Source organism: Ochotona curzoniae, unplaced genomic scaffold (genome assembly GCF_017591425.1).
Source record: "Ochotona curzoniae isolate NIBS_2020 unplaced genomic scaffold, NIBS_Ocur_1.0 contig_64, whole genome shotgun sequence".
Lineage (NCBI taxonomy): Eukaryota > Metazoa > Chordata > Mammalia > Lagomorpha > Ochotonidae > Ochotona > Ochotona curzoniae.
The window spans coordinates 48,006,884-48,027,305 of record NW_024466502.1 but is presented as its reverse complement, the minus strand read 5'-3'; the positions used below and the strand labels follow the sequence as shown (position 1 = coordinate 48,027,305).

At 40.3% G+C, this 20,422-nt stretch overlaps 1 protein-coding gene across 1 annotated transcript in view; it reads right to left on the bottom strand.

Annotated features, from left to right (window-relative positions):
- Positions 1 to 515: 515 nt before the first annotated feature.
- LOC121163545 (phosphatidylinositol 3,4,5-trisphosphate 3-phosphatase TPTE2-like) overlaps positions 516 to 20,422 on the bottom strand; it is a 30,300-nt gene continuing 10,393 nt past the window's right edge. The window contains exons 7-16 of the mRNA XM_040991083.1: positions 17,681 to 17,741; positions 16,733 to 16,814; positions 16,539 to 16,627; positions 15,100 to 15,161; positions 12,965 to 13,045; positions 9,774 to 9,879; positions 7,416 to 7,504; positions 4,849 to 4,941; positions 2,244 to 2,314; positions 516 to 618 (exon numbers count right to left, since the gene is read on the bottom strand). Coding sequence (XP_040847017.1) covers positions 516 to 618; positions 2,244 to 2,314; positions 4,849 to 4,941; positions 7,416 to 7,504; positions 9,774 to 9,879; positions 12,965 to 13,045; positions 15,100 to 15,161; positions 16,539 to 16,627; positions 16,733 to 16,814; positions 17,681 to 17,741 — 837 coding nt within the window. The remainder of the gene's footprint in view (positions 619 to 2,243; positions 2,315 to 4,848; positions 4,942 to 7,415; positions 7,505 to 9,773; positions 9,880 to 12,964; positions 13,046 to 15,099; positions 15,162 to 16,538; positions 16,628 to 16,732; positions 16,815 to 17,680; positions 17,742 to 20,422) is intronic.

The following is a 20,422-nucleotide window of genomic DNA, read 5'->3' as shown; positions in this document are numbered from 1 at the left end:
AGTAGGTGAGAGAAACAGAGGCCCACATTGTGGTGTAATGGGTTAAGCCATTGTTTGCAATACTGGTATCACAAACTGGAGTGCTGGGTAAGTACTGGCTGTTCCACCTCTGAAGCATCTTCCTCCTAAGGTGCCTGGGAAGAGAGTGGAGGATGGCCCAAGTGCTTAGGCCTCACCCTTCCATAGAGGAGACCTGGATGGAATACTGTGCTCCTGGGCCAGCCTGATGCGGCCTCGGCTGTGTGACCTTTTGGGGAGTACACTAGCAGACAGAAAATAATCTCTCACTCACTCAGTCACTCAGCTTGCTCTTTCTCTGTGGCTCTACATGTCAGATAAACACATACATTTGAAAAAAAGAATTTGCCACTGATATTTTACTTGGTTTAAAAATTTTTCTTGAACTATATACACTTTTATATACATGTTTGAAGGTTTGGGAAGATATCAATGTGTAAGGGTTTATAAAAATACAGTTTTCTGCTGCTTCAACCGGTCTCAGCTGTAACTTCAGCTCAGGTCTTATCAAAATAAACCTCCACTGCAAATTGGGAGTGATAAATTTTCCATGATTTTGGTTTGTGAGGATTGTCCAGTTGATTTCTTTGTAGGTACAGCCTAGGGTGGGTCGGGGGGAAGAGAAGCACCATGCATTAGGTTTCACTTTGGAGTTAAAGGAAGAGCCCTACACTAGGGCCCCTTAAGCTCTTTGTGAAGCCTTGACCGCCACATACAGAACCTCAGCCCTTGTGTTTTCTTAGCTGGCTTTCTCCACATCTTTGGCAAAATGCCTTTGTCTTTGGTAGAAAGCCACTAGAGACTAGATGTGTAATAAGACTCGGTAATGGTGCTGGCATTGTGGTGTAGTTGATTAAGCTGCCACCTACAATGTCAGAAAGTACGGTTTCTAGTACCAGCTGCTCCACTTTTGGTCCAGCTTCCTGCTAACATTCCTAGAAAGGCAGCAGGAGATGGCCTTAGTGCTTGGGCCTTAGTGCGTGGAGTTTGTGGTTTCTGCCTGCAGCCTGGCCCAGCCCTGGTCATTGAGACCATTTGGGGAATGAACTAGGGGATGGAAGATGCATATCTCTTTTTCTCTCTTGCCTTTCAAATAAATATATATATTTTAAAAGTAAAACACAAGAACATAATACCATGTTCCCAATGATAAAGTTGATATTGTTGGCTAAACAACATTCTGATAATTATAGAAACTGCTTTACCAAGTAGTATGCAAATTTGAAGGTTACAGAAATGTTCAGAAACTTACATGAAAGTGACCACATAGCTTGTTGCGTCTCCAGTGGGAACACAGAGTTTCAAAGGACAATACTGTAGCCGTCAGGAAGAGCCATTTTTCAGGAATAGCAGCAAGCTCAGCCCTATCCAAGTCTGAGGGACTTTGCTCATGTGATGAGTCAAAGTTTAATGCTTGTATACATCCAGAAATGACTGGATAAAAAGTTTCCATCAGGGCCCTTTCAGATTTGTAGCAGAGTAGGATTGGGTATTGTGAATATCACCTCATGCCACATGCAGTTGTAACCACTTCTGTTGAAACCTGAGGACTTTTAAAACATTTTCTCCTATGATGTTTTGATACTACTTTTTTTTTTTTTTTTTTTACAACGAAATAAGTCCCCATAGTGGAGAACTTCCAGACTCAGAATTGAGTTTCCAGCTCTGGGCAAAAGGTTCTTTGGAACAATACTCTTCAAATGCAATTAATACATGATTTTTTTTTTAAAATAAAAACTCCTGATTGAGTTGTTGAGAATCATGTGTAAACAGGAGACTATTACATTATTTCTTAGCTGTCTTCATAAATACTCACTGAATCTTAAGGTTTTTGTTGTGGACTATGCATGTGCCAAACAACTTTCAGACCAGCTGAACCTCCAGTGGTTATGCTTGACTTTAGGCCAGTTTACTTATGGAGGGCCTGCCGTAACTTGAATTCAAGCTCCTGAGCATGTTCATATGAAGCTTCCCTGGAATTGTCACCACATTCAGGATCTGATGGCAGATCACAGCCCTCTGGCATGGCCTTGAGGTTAAGGCAGCAGTGAGCCTTATATCGTTTTAAAATAATCTCATTGAGTAAGAGCCATGAAGAACGGTAACTTAAAATTTTTTGTTTTACAAATTGAGCTCATAACAACGGGCAAAACAATTGCCATCATGCCTCACACACAGGCACTGAAGATTAAGCTATTTCTATTGGGTTTATATTATATCCATACCTGTTGTTTTGTATGAAAGATGTATGAAACCAAAAGAAAAATGCACATTTGTCATAGTAGTTGGGTAGTTTCTAAAAAGACATGGTTAAAGGGGAAAAAAAAAAGGTTATTTTCACAATAGATTGGCACCAAGAGCTAATTCCTCATGGATTAAAATTTCTTCCTTTATTCCTTTATATATTGATTGCTTCCTTTATTCCTTTATATATTGATTCACCAATTGTACCCATGAAATCATCTACTGTATGATGATTCACATAGAAGACACTAGGGGGCGGCTTTAAGAGACTGCTGTGGCTTCCTCTTCCTGGCAGGAACTTCAGGGATGGAATGGGTTTTTGGCATGGTGGTTAAGGTGTTGTTGGGACGCCTGTACCCTATGTAAGAGGGCCAAGATTCAAGCCCCAGCATGGCTCCTGTTTCTAGCCCCCTGCTAAGGCACACCGTGGAGACAGTAGGTGTTGGCTTAAGTAGTTTGGCTGCTGTTATCCACATATGAGTCCTGCATTTGAATTCCTGGCTCCCAATGTCAGCCTTGCCCAGCTATGGCTATTGTGTGCAATTGAGCAAACCAGCAGATGATCTCTGTCTCTCTGCTTTTAAATAACTTTAAAATGTAAGGGGTTGGTGTTGTGGTGCCGTGAATTGAGCCACTGCTTACAATGCCACCATCTTATATTTCAGTGTTGGTTCAAGTCCAGGCTGCTGCACTTCTGATCTAGCTTTCTGCTAATGTGCCTGGCCCAAGTTCCTGGGAACCTGCCACCCTTGTGGGAGACCTGGCTTTAACTTATGGCTCTCATCTTCAGCCTAGCCCAGCACTAGCTCTTGTGTCTATTTCTGCCTTTCTTTCTGATACCCTGTCTTTTGAATAATATTATAATATAAAGGAAATGCATTTTCTGTGATATTTATAAATGTAGACCATTGGTTTAATTTGATTTGGATAATATGAAATAACCTATCAAGGACTTATGCCTATTTACACCCAAGTGTGTTGTACTGAAATCTTGCAACCTAGGCATCAATTTTAGGTATAAGTTGGAACTTTATCATACCAGAGGCAGGGCTTTTGTTACCCCTGACAAAGTTCTCAGTTCTCTTCCTCCTCCCAGTTCAACATGATTGAAATGTCTGCCCTATGCAGCCACCTCCTAGTTACTACCTCCCTATGAGACAGCTAGACACAGCTGGACACAGCCGGCTTGGCTCACTTCACAAACCCTCATACTCGGTCAGTGTGTACACCTGCTACAGTGATCACTTCTGAGTCACAGTATGACTGTATGGAATTTACACCTTCTAGCTTTAAAACCACCACTAGTTAGACCTCCCCATGGGAAACGTGCTCAGGTTAAATTTTGCACCACAGTAAGGGCAAGTCTGTCTCTATTACTTTCCACCTCCTTGATGATTGCATCTCCTGGACGGCCCACCCCTTTCCTTTTGACCCTAACAAGGTGTACTGGCTTCCTGGGAGTCACCTGCTGTTCACAGGCACTTGTGCCTCAGACTGTCTGCTAAGACAACAAGGTATCTGGTGGAAAGCATACTGTGACCATCTGTGACGACCTCACCTGGAGTCCTGTCAGAACAGGGTTAAAGCTGTTAGCCACCCCCCACCCAGAGAACCCTCAAAGATCAAGATACTGGCAAATGCAACATGTTTCATACGCTCCTTCAAGGAACAGCTACATTGAACAATTAACCATAATTACTGATAATGGTACAAATATCTGAAATTTTTAAGTGTTATCATGTTCAAAGGCTGGATTTACCAGGGCCGCCTGGCCAAGGACCATTACACTATTGCTTCTATTTAGAAAGTAATGTTTGAACAGGCAGTTAGAGCAGCTCCGTTATGGTTTTGTAGGCGGCAAGCAGGCAAGCAGCCAATGTGAGAACTCCAGGTTCCTTGTTTCAACACAGGGAAGGTTTGAATATTTAGGAGATTTTCTTCCCAGCAGGGAGCAAGCAAAGGGTGAAGGAGTGACCAAGAAAGAAATTTTAAGTTGCAGTTACTATTTGTTGGCGGATCTGGTTGGTAATTTCATTGGAAAATGAATTGGGCTATTGAGACTTATAAATTATATGCAGAATAATATTTAGACATAACACTTTATGACTGGTAAGTAATGCACATGATAAATTCAAAGTAATGAAAATGGAAGGCATTTTTGTTCTCAAAGCACATAAGGCTGAATACTATTTATAATAAGTATCAATTCAGAGGAAAATAAAACCTCCTTCACTTTGTAGCAATATATTTTCAAGAAGTAAAAAAAAGTTACCATTACCATGCAGCAAAAATTTCATTTTTTTTAGCATCTTGGTTTTTGTATACTAATTTATATCAATAATTTAGGATTGGGGATAAAAACAAATGAGCTTAATATATGTCAATTGTATGAATTTTTTTAAATGAGAAAAATAGCTTTAAATCATGTATGTTCTTTTTCAAGACCATACATATGATGCTTCTTCCAGGTGAAAGATTTGCATTTTTCATCTCCCTACTTGAGAATTGCAACAACAGACGTTCAAAACCAAAATCATTCTAAAGCCCAAACAAGTGCTACGGAAGAGTACTGTCTTGGTTACTCACCTTTGAGAGAAATCTCATTTTCACATCGTCATAAACAACTGGACAGTTGGACAAGTCAATGATCACTCTGTCCATTTCAATGTCATGAAATATCTGTGAACGAACACATGAATTTCAGAACTAAAATCTAGCTGCTAATGAGATATTTGAAACTGACATTCATGCCCCTTGTTCAGCCTTTCCATATTTATCTAGAACTCTGGTCTCCTAGCCTAGCTATCCCATGTATTAACAAGTGTTAAGCATCTTTTCTATAAAGTTGCAGTTCTATAAATGCCTATAAAATTGTTTCTGAATTATAATGGGACACTGTTGAATTGCAAAATGTCCTTTTTTAAAAATTAAGTTTAGTCAAGTAATGCTATTATTTAGTGTTCGCCACTTAATTTTCATATGTTGGGCCTCTTTTGATAATGCAATAAGAAATTCAGTGTTAGAACTGATACTAGTATTCAAGAAGCAGCACAAAACACTTCATCAGAAAGCATGTGTTTGGGGTGGAATCAATGGCCGTTGTAGGCTACTGGATGGAATGACCAAAGATAGAATTTCTAGAACAAACAATTTTGAAATTATACTAAATTTTTCTTGTGTTAATTGATCACTATGTAATAATGCAGCCACAGTGAGAAAGGTCTGTGCTGGATTCCGTGAAAGAGTAAGGTACAGACTCAATCCTTTCAGGATGCACTTACAAGGAGAAGTAGTCAAGTCAGTGTCAGACTATATGAGGCGGACTGAGTGTGCTGTTAGGAACTGCAGTGGGTGGTACTGATAGAGACGGAGAGGACAATCTTTATCAAGGAGGTGGATTCTGAGTTGAGCACGGAAGGGTTCGGATAATTGAACGAGGACACCAAAGACAGAATCTAGTGCACACATGGGGACCATCATGAGGAGAAGGAAGGGAGAAGACAGACAAAAGCATGACACAGAGATTAGAACTGTATTCTAAGAACCAGAGGTGATGGTGACCTGACCTACTTGGAATGGAGCCTGCAGCTTGGTTACTGATGGAAATCAGCTCAGGTCTGGTAGGTTTATCATAGCTTGAGAGCTCAAGAGCCATGGAAATAAAAGTGAAGTTGCCAGAGAATATGGTGGTGGGTGTCTGGTATGATAAAGTGCCCTAACCGCTAACATGTGTTGATAGTTATTTGGTAATTTATAGCTAACAAAGTAATTTCACATTTATTACATAATTTGATTTTCATTACACTTGAAAGGTGATCTTTATTTAATAGATAAGAATGTTGAATTGAAGATGTTAGCTGGCACTGTGCATGGACACATGACGTTCTTTTGCTCTACCTACAGCTCTTCATAATGGGAGCACTATTTTAGGATGCATGTTGTAGAACTCTACAGCCTGTGTTGTGTAAGAAGAGAAACAAGGCCAGGAAACTATTGTAGAAAGCTAGGCATGAGCAAATAAGGTCTTAGAACATGAAGGAAGTGAGAGTGGAGAACATTTGTAAAGGGATGATTAGCAGAAATTGGTGACTAATTAGACGTGGGTGGGGCAGGGCCAGGCAACGGGAGATTCAAGGATACTAGCACATCTTAAGACCCAAGTGCAAGAATGATGTTGCCATCTGCAGAAGCAGAGGAAAAGCTCTGTTTGATCAATTCGGATTTGATTACTGTATTTGAATTGCTGGAGAAAAGACTGTCCATTTCGTGGTACTTTCATCTAGCAACAGAGTGTGCTCAGAAATATCTATTCTGTGAGTGAGTGAGCAAATGGTAGATTAAAGAAGGGAAATGGCTGAGTGTGACCAAGAATGCAACATTTAAGAAATGAGAAGAGATGGCAAGTATCAGGCCCAGGTAAATTCCCTCAGCTAAAGGAGACAAAGAAAGAAAAAAAGATCAGGAACAGTGTGGGGAACAGAGGAGTCTGAGACAAAAGCATGGAAGGAATTTTGAAAGTTTACATTTTTTAGACTCATTCATGAAAGAAGCTTTCTTATTGTTCCAGAAAAGTTCTATAAGGAGTCTTTGGCAAAACATCGACTACCAGGTTTCACTGCTTTGGGGAAAGAGACTCTCCTCCCCATCCCCATCCATATGCTTGCATCTGGGGCACGGCTAAGTTTGCAGATAACTGGCCCCACTCCAGATCTCCTGATTCATGCTTTGGGGCACAACTTAGGAATGTGCATCTTTACAAGCCTGTGGGTGATTTTCACGCACACTACAATTTGAAGATCAGTGCTGTCTAGTAAAAGATAAAATGACCAAGAGGTAGAAATGGCTAATTTTGATGAGAATCTGAAATTAAAATCTTGATAGATTCCTGGGAACATGCTCAGCATTTGTGGATAAGTAAAACATGACGCCATAATTCGAAATGAAATAGATTCTAGAAAATGCTCTGAAAAATTTTTGAACAATGTGGTTAGTTTAGCTCTGGTTTGTATCAAACCCAGGGTCGCCAGGTTGAATGGTGATTACGAAGCAACATAACATGTTTGTGGTGAATGATGGTTTGGGGAGACTAACGTGCTGATTTGACAGTGTTAAAACAGACATCAGAATTTTCAGTTCACATGCTTTTCTCTTACCTTGCAATTTTTGGAAGAACATGAATAAATTAATTTTTGCTTTGTGAGCACTTGAACATTTAGGTCACTTCCATCACCTTTTCCAACACCTGTGTGAAAGTAAAAAGATAGGCTAGTTACAGCAAAGATCAAAATATCTTGCCAATTAACATACAGATGGAAAAGAGAAAAAAACTATTATAATCAGCACTGCACCAGTCAACATTTGCATTTTGTTATTGAAAGACTAGGCTTCAAACCCAGTTTTGTCTCCTAAAGCAGAATTTTCAAGATGAAGGAATGAACGAAAGGAAAGAAAGACAAAGGGAGAGAGGGAAGGAGGGAGAGAATGAGAGGGGAATAGAGAAGAAGGAGAGAACAAAGAGAAAAACACGTATCGTTTCCAAGACCTAAAATCTCGTCACATCAGTGTCCCCCCCCCCAAAAAAAGCTCTACAAGGAATGACTTGCAATCTTTGTAGCACGTGTTGATCTCTTCAGAGTCCTAATCGCAATGTTTCCCAATAATAGGGCCTGCATTCCTTATGCTCTACTCTAAGTCCAAAGCCTAATGCAATCTCTATGAAAATAGAGTAGCTATACCTAAACATTCCTGTGGTGTTCAGTAGATATTTATAGACAGATGTTTCACTTTTTCATTCAATTGGTCCACTTTCTTTAGCATTTCCTCAAAAACTTGTTTCTGAAATCTCCATTTAGTTTTTATTGCCTTTCATTCAACCCTGTATCACTTAAAATATGAATAGAACTAAGTAATCTCATAAAGTTATACAGTAATCATGCTTTAATTTTCATTCTTTTATTTTCATTGTATTTGAAAGGCAGGTTGATACAAGATGCAGAGAAATCATCCATTTGCTCATTGACTAGCTCCCTAGTGGCCACAGCAGACAGGAGTGGGCTGGGCTGGGCCAAAGCCAAGAGCTCCTGAACTCAATCCAGGCTTTGCACGTGTGTGGCAGAGCCTCAGGTACTTCAGCTATCTCCTGCTGTAGCAGAAAATTGCCCAAGCTCTTGAGTTTCTGAATCCATGTGAAAGATCTGGAAGAAGCTCCTGGCTTCAGTCTAGCCCAGCCCTGGCCACTATGGGCATCTGGGAAGTGAACCAACTGGTGGATGGAAAATGACTCACGTTCTCACTTTTTCTCTCTGTAATTATGCCTTTCAGATAAATTTTTAAAATCTTACAAAATAAAAAGTATGTCTCCATCCAACTTTGTATGAAACCTCAGAAGGCTGACAATCCCAAGCATCTGGCTCCATGGCACCTGTGCTGTCTGGTACCTGGCAACTCCTTGGTGTGGGTGGCTCAGTGGGTCTTATTTTAAGGGATTCAAGAAATATCACCCTGTGCTGCCTCTGGCAGTGGGACGGTGAGGTCCCATCCCCTCCACTCTGAGACATTCCTGCTTTTCCACCTCCCCTAAAACTGTGCTGTGCAGGATGATATAGACAAAAATGTGGGATTTCAGGCCAGTTCCCCTCCCTCCATACTTTCTTTTCTTTTTCAGGTCGTAAAAAATAGGCAATCTGAGCAATTTCTTTGCTTTCCTGTTAATAGTAGATGCCAACTCCAGCTTTGTCTCCTTGTGTTCTGGAAATGGATAAAGAGTTCTGAAGTTGGCCAGAATTTTTACTATTACTAATACTACTAATAATAGCACGTGGCTCACAAACTGCTACAGCTCTGCTTTCTGTAAGTTCTACATTTTCTCACAGATCAGGTGAGGCGGGGGCAACTTCCTCACAGGAAGCTCTCCTTGGCCACCAACAGTACAATCAGCTCTTTATACATGTACTTCACTCTGCCCTCTGCTGACCACTCAAGGCCCCCTTAAGGGCAGAGAGGACACTAGCACAGGTTCTGGACCCAACCAGGTCCTCAGGTCCATGGCAAGAGGGAAAAGAAAATCATATTTGCTTTTCAAGTATTCAAGACAGTTTGATGGAGTGCTGGCGGGAGGAGGCAGGGGAGAAAAGAAAGGAAAAGACTTGGGTTTTGAGGAACAAGGATCCATAAAAGGAGCAGGAGAGAAGATGATGGCAGGAAGCCTCTGCCAAGATGAACCTTGAATCAGAGATGAGTGTGAGGAAGAAGTGATTTCAAAGGCATTCTAGGCTTTTCTCCCCTGGGTGCAAGAGGCTGAGGCCAGAGGAGCAATGATCACAGCAGGGGAGGGTGCGGTGGCAATGTGGTCATGCGTTGCTAGGCTGGTGGTCAACTACAGGGGGAGGAGTCAAAAAGACAGCTGGGAGTTAGGCTCATTCATACACAGCTGCAAGCAAAACCTTCCCAAAGGCTGGGAATAGTGCTCCCCACCCCCAGCCCAGTTCTTCAATGATACATCAAGCACTTACTGTGAATGGAATAGATAATAATTTTGTTCGGCTTCAGTATTTTTCTTGGAGGGAGATCCCAATGATACACACGTTTCACTTTTTCAAAATATCCAACGTATCTATTCTGCAAAGCAACAGTAAGTTCCACTTATATGGAGATGAGAAGCCAAAAGTCAATGTTCTTATTGTGGGGGGCAGGGCATAGAGCTTGATAAGGGCAGTAAGAAACTATGGAAATACTTATTGGGTGACATTATCTAACTAGATGTTTTTATTTATGTGGCCTCACAACTGAATATCTGCCTTGGGGAGGAAAAAAGTATTACACAAGGGAACCAAAAAGGAGTCAGGTCTTGCATATAGGCTTGTAGATTACAATGTTATCAATGTGTAGATGGTTGGGACTGAGTTAGACAAAGCTCTGTGATGTGGTGGAGAATAGGTCATGGCAAAATGGTCTTTGTGAAAACAAAAGAGGACACCTTGCATCTGTCGGGTAGATTACAGCCCATTCTCTTGTCTCTGCCAGTTAGTGTTCTTTACTTCCACCCCCCACCCCCGCCCCAAGTTCTGTTTTTGCAAGGAAGCTTGCAATTATATTAGCCTCATCCTTTCTGTGACAAGCTGCTCATCACAGCTGTCCTTGAATCTTTCTTCAAGAAATTGAAAAATTCTGCTACTGAACCAGCTAGACCCAGAAGTTCAGAGATTTCCCTATCCACCAGGGAAAAGGACTCATCAAATTAACTACTCTTTCTACCAGAAAGTTCTTAACTGAGGGGTGACTGTAACATGATCAGGAGAAAGGCCCACTGTGGAGGGTCAGAATGTGATGGTGTACTGAGAATTGTCACCAGACATAAAGGGAATCCTGTGTTGGGGCCTTGCCAGCACAGCTCTCAGATCTGGGATCTGAAGTGAAGTCAGTAGCTATCCTAGTGAATCAGAAGACATTCAGTTGTAGGGTATGGGATGTCAGTTGTGGACAGGGCTACAAGAGAAATGCAGAAGGGAAGACATGTGGGGAAAGTCTTTGAAAGAGCTGCATCAAACGTACCCTTGACTCTTGACACCAGGCTTATGGCAGGAGGACATATGATGTTGATAAGTTGGCAGTCTAAATGTGCTAGAGCATGGAATATGCCACAATACAAAGTATAAGAAAAGTTTGAGGGGCCCGGGGCGATAGTGTAGTGGTTAAAGTCCTCGCCTTGCACATGCTGGGATCCCATATGGGTGCTGGTTCTAATCCCGGCGGCCTCACTTCCCATCCTGCTCCCTGCCTGTGGCCTGGGACAGCAGTGGAGAACGGCCCAAAGCCTTGGGATGCTGCACCCACATGGGAGATCCAGAAAGAAGTTCCTGGCTTTGGACTGACTCAGTTCCAGCTGTTGCGGTCACTTGGGGAGTGAAACATCAGACAGAAGATCTTCCTCTCTGTCTCTCTTCCTCTCTGTATATCCGCCTTTCCAATAAAAATAAACAAATCAACAAATCTTACAAAAAAAGAAAAGGTTTGAGAAATCAAATTGTAGAAGATACTGAGAACCAGGTTACAGCACAGTGTTTTGCCATTGGCAACAGGGAGGAATCATAGACTGAGCACAGGAATGACATGTTGGTGTATTTTAGCCTAGGGTCTATGTCTATCTTCGTTGTGTTGGTGGTGGCTGGTTGGTTGGTTGGGGGTGGCTGGTTTGGCTTAGGTGTGAGAGAAAAGTATTAGAGGATAAGGCTGAATCCTTGCATTCCTTCCCAAGATCTAGGGGAAGCAGCTATAGTATTCTGCTATCAAAGACCGGGGTACCTGAATATTTAGCTACCATCACTTCATGCAAAGATAACCTCTCATTCATAGGCATATTCCCAGCTACCTAAGAATTCTCCAAGAGCTCTCACTTTGGTTTGAGGGAAACAATACAAAAGAGAATGGGTGCTCAGCATGGATTACAATGGGCTTCAGAGTTTGATTTAGCGTTGGTGTCAGAGTTTACGTTTTCTGAACTTCATTATCACAATCTGTAAAATGGGATATATTTAACCCTACTCATAGAGTAAATAAGAATATTAAATGAGATAGTGAGTATAAAACTTCAGCATGGCTCAACAAGGTCTCCACTGTTGTAATTCCATAGGATAAATGTCCTGATTCTGCAATAAACAAGTCACAGGAATAAAAATGAGGGGATGCTATAAACTGAAACGGACTTAAGAGACACAGCAACTGAATAAAATGTGTGGACCTTGTTTGGATCTCAACTAAAGCAAAGTAAATTTTCAAAGATGCTCAGACAATTGTGAAAAATCAAAAAAATAAAATAGAAACTTAAAATTATTATTAGGATTTTATAATGTGACAAATGATGCTAAAACTTTGGATTTTTCTTCAGATCTTAGATTAGATGTTATACCAAAATATTTGTAGGATAAAATGATCTGGTGGCTCAAATTTCCTTTAGAATAACTTAGGGTTAGAAGGAGAAAGTAGAATGTAGGGTTGGGGAATTTGACTAGAGGAGGGAATTAATTGAACATGATAGGTCGATTATTGGATTAAGTGATTATTGAGGGGTTGGTTATATAATTCTTTGTGTGTGTGTGTGTGTGTGTGTGTGTGTGTGTGTGTGTACGTCTGAACATTTCCATAAAGAGCAGGAACAAATTCAGCAATATCCACATTAATGTTCTGAGAATTAAATGAGATACTTATAAGTACAGTCATGATTAGTAGCTTTTGAAAAACGTTTCTTTTCCCTTTTCTTTCTCTTTTACTATGTAGCTTCTCCCTCTGCCTTCCCTTCCACTCCTACAGGCAAATCATCCAGAAACAGTTTCTGTGATGTTCTGTGAGGGCTGAATTGCCCTGCTACTATAGCTTGTGAAAGACTCAGTTCCTCTCTATAGGGGAACTCAAAGGCTACTGGCTTTAGGTAACCTTCAGGGATCTGGCATTGTAGAAAAGCAATCAACTCCTTCACTCTGTAAACCACTACAAATATGAAGTGGTGAGCTGGATGCTCTACGGGGAGGATGCAGTGCTCCCCAACCGTGGGCAGTAACTGAGGAACAGCCCTCCACCTTGGAGAGCAGCTCAAGTCTACTGCAAGACACTTGAGTGCCACCATCTGATTCCAAATGATACCGGTATTAGGGTGTGATCCTAACCTGCTTCTCCCAAGGAATTCTCACCCTTTAAAAAGAAAACTTACTTGAGAAGGAGTTTCTACTCCTTGATATTTAGTGCTACTGGTTTGATCAGTTCGCCGACGTCCAAAGAAAGACAGACTATCCTACAGAGAAAAGAACAACATGACCACGGCTAATCTTCATCCTCCCCATTCCCATAGTAGATATTTTTTAAGCTTCTAAGGACACATCACTTCTTTTAGGGAGAGTTCTTTGAGTTAATCATGGTATTTAAAGGGCCACACATCAAAGATTTTTTTTTCTGTCATTCATAGATTATTAGGGGCATGGAATCTCAGAGCTGGAAAACTTTTAGGACTACCTGGTCCAACTCTTCCTACCCCTCCAATAGAAAAATGAGAAGACCAAGACCAAGGAAACCAGGCAACCTGCTGTGGAGAGCATGTGGGCCGTTAGAGAAAGCACCAGTCTCTGGCCCTCACTCGAACCCTGGAGCATGACTTTCATTAAAAAAAAAAAAACACTATAATTCATGTTAATAAATCTAGGAAATATACACATATGCTCCCATGAAATATTGATATTTTCTCATCTACTCTAGTCCATTTTAGTAAGGAAATATTCCTCAGTAAGTTGCTTTTACAACTCACCGAAAAATAAGGATTCATAACTTAAACAGGGTCTTAGAACACCTACTTTGAAAACATGTGTATCTAAAATTATAAAGTCAGTCATGGCAAGATTAAAGTGTTGGTTGATGCGTGTAACCCTCACCTTTGCTTCTCTCGACCACAGATCAACGGACTTGAGCTGCTGGAGGGATGTGCTTAAAGGGCAGCTCCCCAGCAATGCTACAGCAGAACGATGACTGGGAACCCTGCTTCCAGATATGGGGACAGCTTGCCTTGTCTTCTCAGCCATTTTCAGATGTCACAGACATCATGCATATTGAGTCTGCACAAATAATAACTAGCTCACGAGAAGCTCTCTTCTGACTGGGAAAGCAATGCCTGCTATTTATATTTAGCAATTTCAAGGATAGGTCCTTTGGAGAACTCATCTAATCAACCTTGAGATTTTCTCCATGAGAGAGGAACAAGTCTCCTGTTCCTTTACTGGTGTTAAGTCAAATGCCTTGGTTCCTTGGCTGTATTTGCACCTCTCCTTAATCTTGCTCCTACTGGGTCTTCCCTCTAATTAAAATATTAATAGCAGCAGTCTAGCAGCCAAAGTCTTTGCCTAGCACGCTCCAGGATCTCATAGGGGAGCTTGTTCATGTCCCCACTGCTCCACTTCTCTTCCAGCTCCCTGCTTGTGGCCTGGGAAAGCAGTCGAGGATAGCCCAAAGCCTTGGCTCCCTGCACCTGTGTGGAGACCCAGAAGAAGCTCCGGGCTCCTGGTTTCAGAACGGCTCAGCACTGGTCATTGCAGATGGAAGATCTTTCTGTCTTTCATATCTCTGTAAATCTGACTTTCCAATAAAAATAAATAAAAATTTTAAAATATTAATACATAATGACTTTTGCATTCTTTTTTTAAAGATTTATTTTTATTGCAAAGTCAGAGATATACAGACAAGAGGAGAGACAGAGAGGAATATCTCCCATCTGACGATTCACTTCCCAAGTGACCACAATGACCGGTGCTGTGCCAATCTGAAGCCAGAAGCCAGAAGCCAGGAACTTCTTCCAGGTCTTCCATGCTGGTGCAGGAACCCAAGGTTTTGGGCCATCCTCGACTGCTTTCCCAGGCCACAGGCAGGGAACTGGATGGGAAGTGGGGCTTTCAGGATCAGAACTAGCGCCCATATGGGATCCTGGTGTATTCAAGGTGAGGACCTTATCCTCTAGGCCACTGCGCCGGGCCCTGCATTAGTTTTTATATTAAAAATATTGTGTTACAATTATTTGTCCTAACTATTGTGACTTTTTTATATCCCCTTAAATTTTGCACCTTACAGATCTTATACCCTAGTCCTGGTTCAGAGTAAGGAGTAAATCATTTAATAATTTCAAGGCGGATTAGTGGATATTAAATCAGGGAGTAAACACTGCTTTCTGATCATCACTCCTTCAATTACAATCTCTCCTCATCACCAGGGCTTGGAGAGCCATCTGAACATCCCCAGTAGTGAGGTTTTTCAGAACCGGTACTTTTCATCAGTACAAGACACAGTCTGTAGTCACATCTTTCATACCTCTGCAGTATAAAAGAGCTGACTGGAGATAAGGCAGGCACAGACCATGGTCCCAGTTCTTCCTAAAGAAGGAAACAATTCAGTTTGAGAATCAAGTTCATGGTAGCACTTGGTACAAAGATACATGCAGAAATGTCCAGTTGGCACAGGCAGGTAGTCCGCTTAGTCACCAGTTAAAAACCAGACCTCCCCTGTCTACTTTTCTATAAAATGACTCCTTGCCCAGGGAATATCCCCCTCACCCAGGACCTGGAGTGGTATCACATACTCATTTCTCTTTCCAGGCTCATGAGAAGCCAGGCAATGGGAAGCAGCATCTCCTTTCTTGTTCCACAGATGCAAGATGAAAGTAAAAACATCTCTCCCCACCCACTCCCTGCCCACACTATCTCTGAATATGGTCCACATATGTCTGTGATTCCCTCACTGTCTAAATAAACTTTACCAAAAAAAAAAAAAAAAGAAGAAAGAAAAAGAAAAATTCAAGTACTGTCTGATCTCACTCAAGTGAATCTAAAGATAGTAGATATCATAGAACTAGAACAGAATTGTGGTTAACCAAGAGGGCCACATTTACAGTTTGGTTAATGGGTACAAAACTACAGTTAATAAGTATGGTAACTATTGTCAATAATGATGTATTATACCTGTATGTCTCAAAGAGGTTAGACTTCTGAATGTTTCATCACAAATAAATGAAAAGCATTTGAGATGGTGGATGTGCTGGTTACTCTTACTTTTGATCCTCAAACACTGTATATATATGTGTGTGTGTGTCTATATATGTATCAAAAATCATGTTGTATAACAAATTTATACAGCTTTTGTCATTTAAGACTAAACTTAAATAAAAGTAATGCTACATTCTAAAAGTAAACACCATTTCATTTGGATAAATGTAAGCTGAAAATCAAAAACAGCGAAACGCAAGTAGTCAACGTGGAGACACATGTTCAGCCTTTCTTAGCTCCTTTTTCTGTTTTCTTCCCTTCCCTCTTATTTCCCCTTCCTCCTCTTTCTCTGTTTGCTCCTTTTCTCCTTCCCGTCCTTCAGTTTGGAAGCTAAGATTTTACAATACTCATAAGTGTGGGCATTTGCCCCAGTTAAAGCCTTGGACCCCCACTTCTCACACCAAGTCTTGGCTCCATTCCTGACGCACACCCTACAAGGCAGCAGGTGGAACTTGGTGTTTGGTCCTGCTGGGAAACCTGGATGTCCCAGCTCTCTGCTCTGGCCTGGCCGGGCCCCAAACCACTGCACGTGTTTATCTGTGGATATAAGATTAGTCTGTCTCCATGTTCTCCTGCCCCTCAAACAAGTAAACAAATAATTACAACTGCTTAAAAATGAGGTAAGATGAGGCTGCTGTTTTTTTGTTTTGTTTTGTTTTACTTCCATGTATTTTTTTAATTTCTTTAGGGAAAAAAAAGTTGCTTTACCTTTGCCACCTTTACAGTGAATCACTACAACGTTTTCCTTGTCTTCATCCAGCCAGTCGGTGACTTCTTTAGAAAACTCCACCATGTCACTGATTTTTAAATGTAAGATTTTTAGTTGAATTAAAGTGTTTCCAGAAGGTTCAAGCCCAGTGTGCTTAGCCCTCTTCTGCCAGAAGGTGTAACATAAAACTTACCTCAGTGAAGGGACATTATGATCATCAATCATAATTCTATGTACTCTGTTATGAAAATGCTTGGGGTTATAGCCTTTTTCACCTAAAATAAATAGCACAGATGTTATACCTTTCTACCTAGTAGTATAATATAAAATTATAAGTTAAAAATTTCTCAGAAATTCCTGATCCACTTTCAAAGGCAGCTTTTTGAATGTTGCTTCAAAACAAACAAAGGTCTCAAAAAACACAAGAATTTTAGTGATTTATCCATTTCAGGTCATCTAAGTCCAATCTATTTTTCGTTTACTAGAATTTAACTTAAATCTTCGCAGACTATTTGTTATATTCTTGTAGGGTAGTTAAAGAAGCAATGGAGCAAAGGAAACGTAACCAAAATGTTTTCTGTCTGAAAATGTCCAAAGTAGAAAACAAAAATTAGGAGTGACCAGAGTGATAACCTGGGGACATAATTGGTTCAGTTCTTTCTACCTTTTAGTTTTCTCTTTAAAATTTTAATTCACTGTATAATCACAGGCTTAGTTCACAACTAACCATAATATTCAAAAAGTAAAACGTAGGAAGAACACAGATCGCAGGAGGATAAACAAGGGCTGACATTGACAAGCCTTCCCCACCCCAGTCTAGAATCCTGCTCTCGTCACAACTCATTCCTCTAGTGAGTTAGAGAATACAATTATTTTTTTAAAATCTCTGTCCTCAATGCAATATTTCAAGGAAAAGGAGGAATCTTTTCCTAACCCTGATACCTCTGGGGAAGACCTTCTACACAATGGGTCCCCTTCCACTTTCACTTCTTCGGTTTGAACCAGCCTTGCAGATTTTTGAACTCACTCTCTAATTGCTACAGATGCTTAGAATTAAGTGACATGTAAAACCAAAGTTGTCTCCTTCCATGCAGAATCATTTTCTATAATAGAGTAGGAAAACATCAAGTCATGTACATACTGCATAGGTTGTAAACTCGGTAGTGGTCTAGATGTTTGGTGTCCAGGAACCTCACAACTTCCTACAAGAAAAAGACACGTGTGTTACATATCCAATATAGTCTAGGAGCTAGGAGGAGGGACACACTGAGTATTACTTTTTATTTGACTTTCACTCACGCTTCGTAGAGGACGTTAACAGACTATGAAGAAAGTAGATGCACTGCAGGTCATGTCTAACCCGTGAGTGGTTTTCAGATAGTTCACAAAGTGAGCTTGGCTACTCATATCAGCTTCTAGTCTAAATATGCATCATTTAATACCACCAGAGAAGGCAATTTGCCGGTTAGCTAATCTGACATAAATTTGTTCAAATAATTAATTCATAGTTAACCTATAGTTACGTAAATCTAATCCTGGGTAGATGTTTTTTAGATGATAATCTATTATTGTCTATCTAAGTATTACATAAATAAATACATATAAAATATGCAGTATTAGTGTATGTGAACATGAAAACAGACAATTTCTATCAAATTTTAGATAAGAGGTAGCAACATGGAGAAATTTTGGTTCATTTTTAAAAAATGCATGTACATATATGTGTGTATAAATAAATAAATTAAAAAATAAATAGTGGATTTACTTAAAATATAGTGAATACTGACATTCTTATGCAAAAAATGTTTTCAGAACATTTATTCACTTCAAATACAGACACACATTTGTGTCACTGTGCCATAGCAAAAATAACCATCATAAAATTCAAAACATGATAAATATGACTCTCAGGGAAATGTTTACTGGCTGAATGCTTATGAAAAGAAGCACGATACAACAATAACAGCATCTGTCACACTGATCACCACTGCCTGAGTCCTCTGTCTGCATCGCACGGGGACTTCAACAATGGATCAGATCTCTTACATCAAAATATAAATCCAGATAAACTGAGAAATCAGATGTGAAAGCTCACAAACATCTCTCCAAGAAATTTCAGTGAGTATTAATTCATCGCATAAGGGAGAACTAGTATTGACTCATGGACAATAAGTAGGTTTAGGTTTTACTTCACAAAAATTTGAATTTTTTGTTTCAAAAAATGTCACCACTGAGGAAAATATTTTTCAGTAAAACTAAGGATTATGGCGAGTCTAATAAATCAATAACTCATTAATACTTTTCTTCCCCCCATAGATAAATGGATCAAGTACATACTAACCAACAAGAGAAAAAAAAAATCTAACACCCTCAAAAAGCATATAATAAAGATGTCAAAACAAGAAAGAGGGGCTGGCGACATGGCATAGTGGTCTAGGCTTCCACTTGAGGCACTGGCATCCCATATGGGCACCAGTTCTTGTTCTGGGTACTCCACTTCCTATGCAGTCCTGCTTGCAGCCTGGGAAAGCAGCAGAGAATGGTTCTTGGGCCTTGAGCCCTTGCTCCCACAAAACAGACTTGGGGAAAGCTCCTGGCTTCTGGCTTCAGATTGGCTCAGCTCTGGCCTTTATTTAGGAAGTGAATTGGTAGGTGGAAGATCTCTGTCTCTCTTCCTCACCATAACTCTTTCAAATAAAAATAAATTTTTAAAAATCATGAAATGTGTTTTAACCCATGAAATTAGACTTTCTAGTTCTGAAGAGAAAATCCAAATATTGGCAAATTTGGCTTGAAAATAAAGCCTTTGATTTATCGCTGATATAATTCCTTGGATTTGACAACATATATTAGGAACCTTAAAACACTCATACTCTTTCCCCTAGGGAACTTCTCTATCCAGAAAAAAAGCCTTATGCACTAAAATGTTTGTTGCTGCATTATTGACAATAAAAACCAACAAATATTGAACAGTAGAGTTTCATAGAATTAATCCTTCACTCTTTCAACACATACATTTTTCCCAGTGGTCAATTTATGTCTACCTTTCATACCTTTCAGTATTCATTGTTTTTCTAAGAAAATTGGTATACCTGGATGGTTAAGTTTCAGGGACTTTAATGAATCTTCATGTTTCCACAACATAAAACATTTATAGAAAAGCTCAGCTATGTCAATAATCTGATTCTTCTGGTCATAATCTGCCACTAGATGGATATTCAGTTGGAGCAGGATGAAAAAGGAGCAGATGACTAAGATCTTTAGGAATACAGGTACCGTTTATCTGAACTTCCTCATTAGCCTTGCCTTTGCATGGGCTTACGAAACTGTCAGTCCCTGAAACTCTTCCTCACGATTGAAAAATGCTGCCTACTCTTTGAAAGTCGGCTTGTGACCTCCTCTACTTTTGCATCTTTTAAAATCTGTCTGGTTCTTCTCTCTGCCATTGTTTGATTTAGAGGCAAGAGTGCTCTCTCCTTGGGTAGGAGTGGCTGTAGTGTTGACACTTGATACTTTCATCCTATTATCTATTTCTCCACTAACCGAATCCCACATCTATACAGTTTTTGCTGCTTCCCGGCAGCACTTGACATCCCTCTGCTAGCAAGTCTACCACCTACAGGATTTTGCTGTCTGTTGTGCATGTTCAGCGCTGTTCCAAACATGACCTGCAGTTTCATGGTGGTGTGAGGATAAAGGAGAAACACAGAGCTGATTAGCATCCTTTCAGGAGTCAAGGGCACCAGGTCTGAATTTTCTATCCTTCGCTCTACTTTGACTTTGAGTAGTTTTTGATGGTTCTTATCTCCAAAGAACTGGCAAAATTCCTTGGCTTTTCCCCTGCTTTTCTAAACATTATAAATTAGCACATACTAAGTTTTTA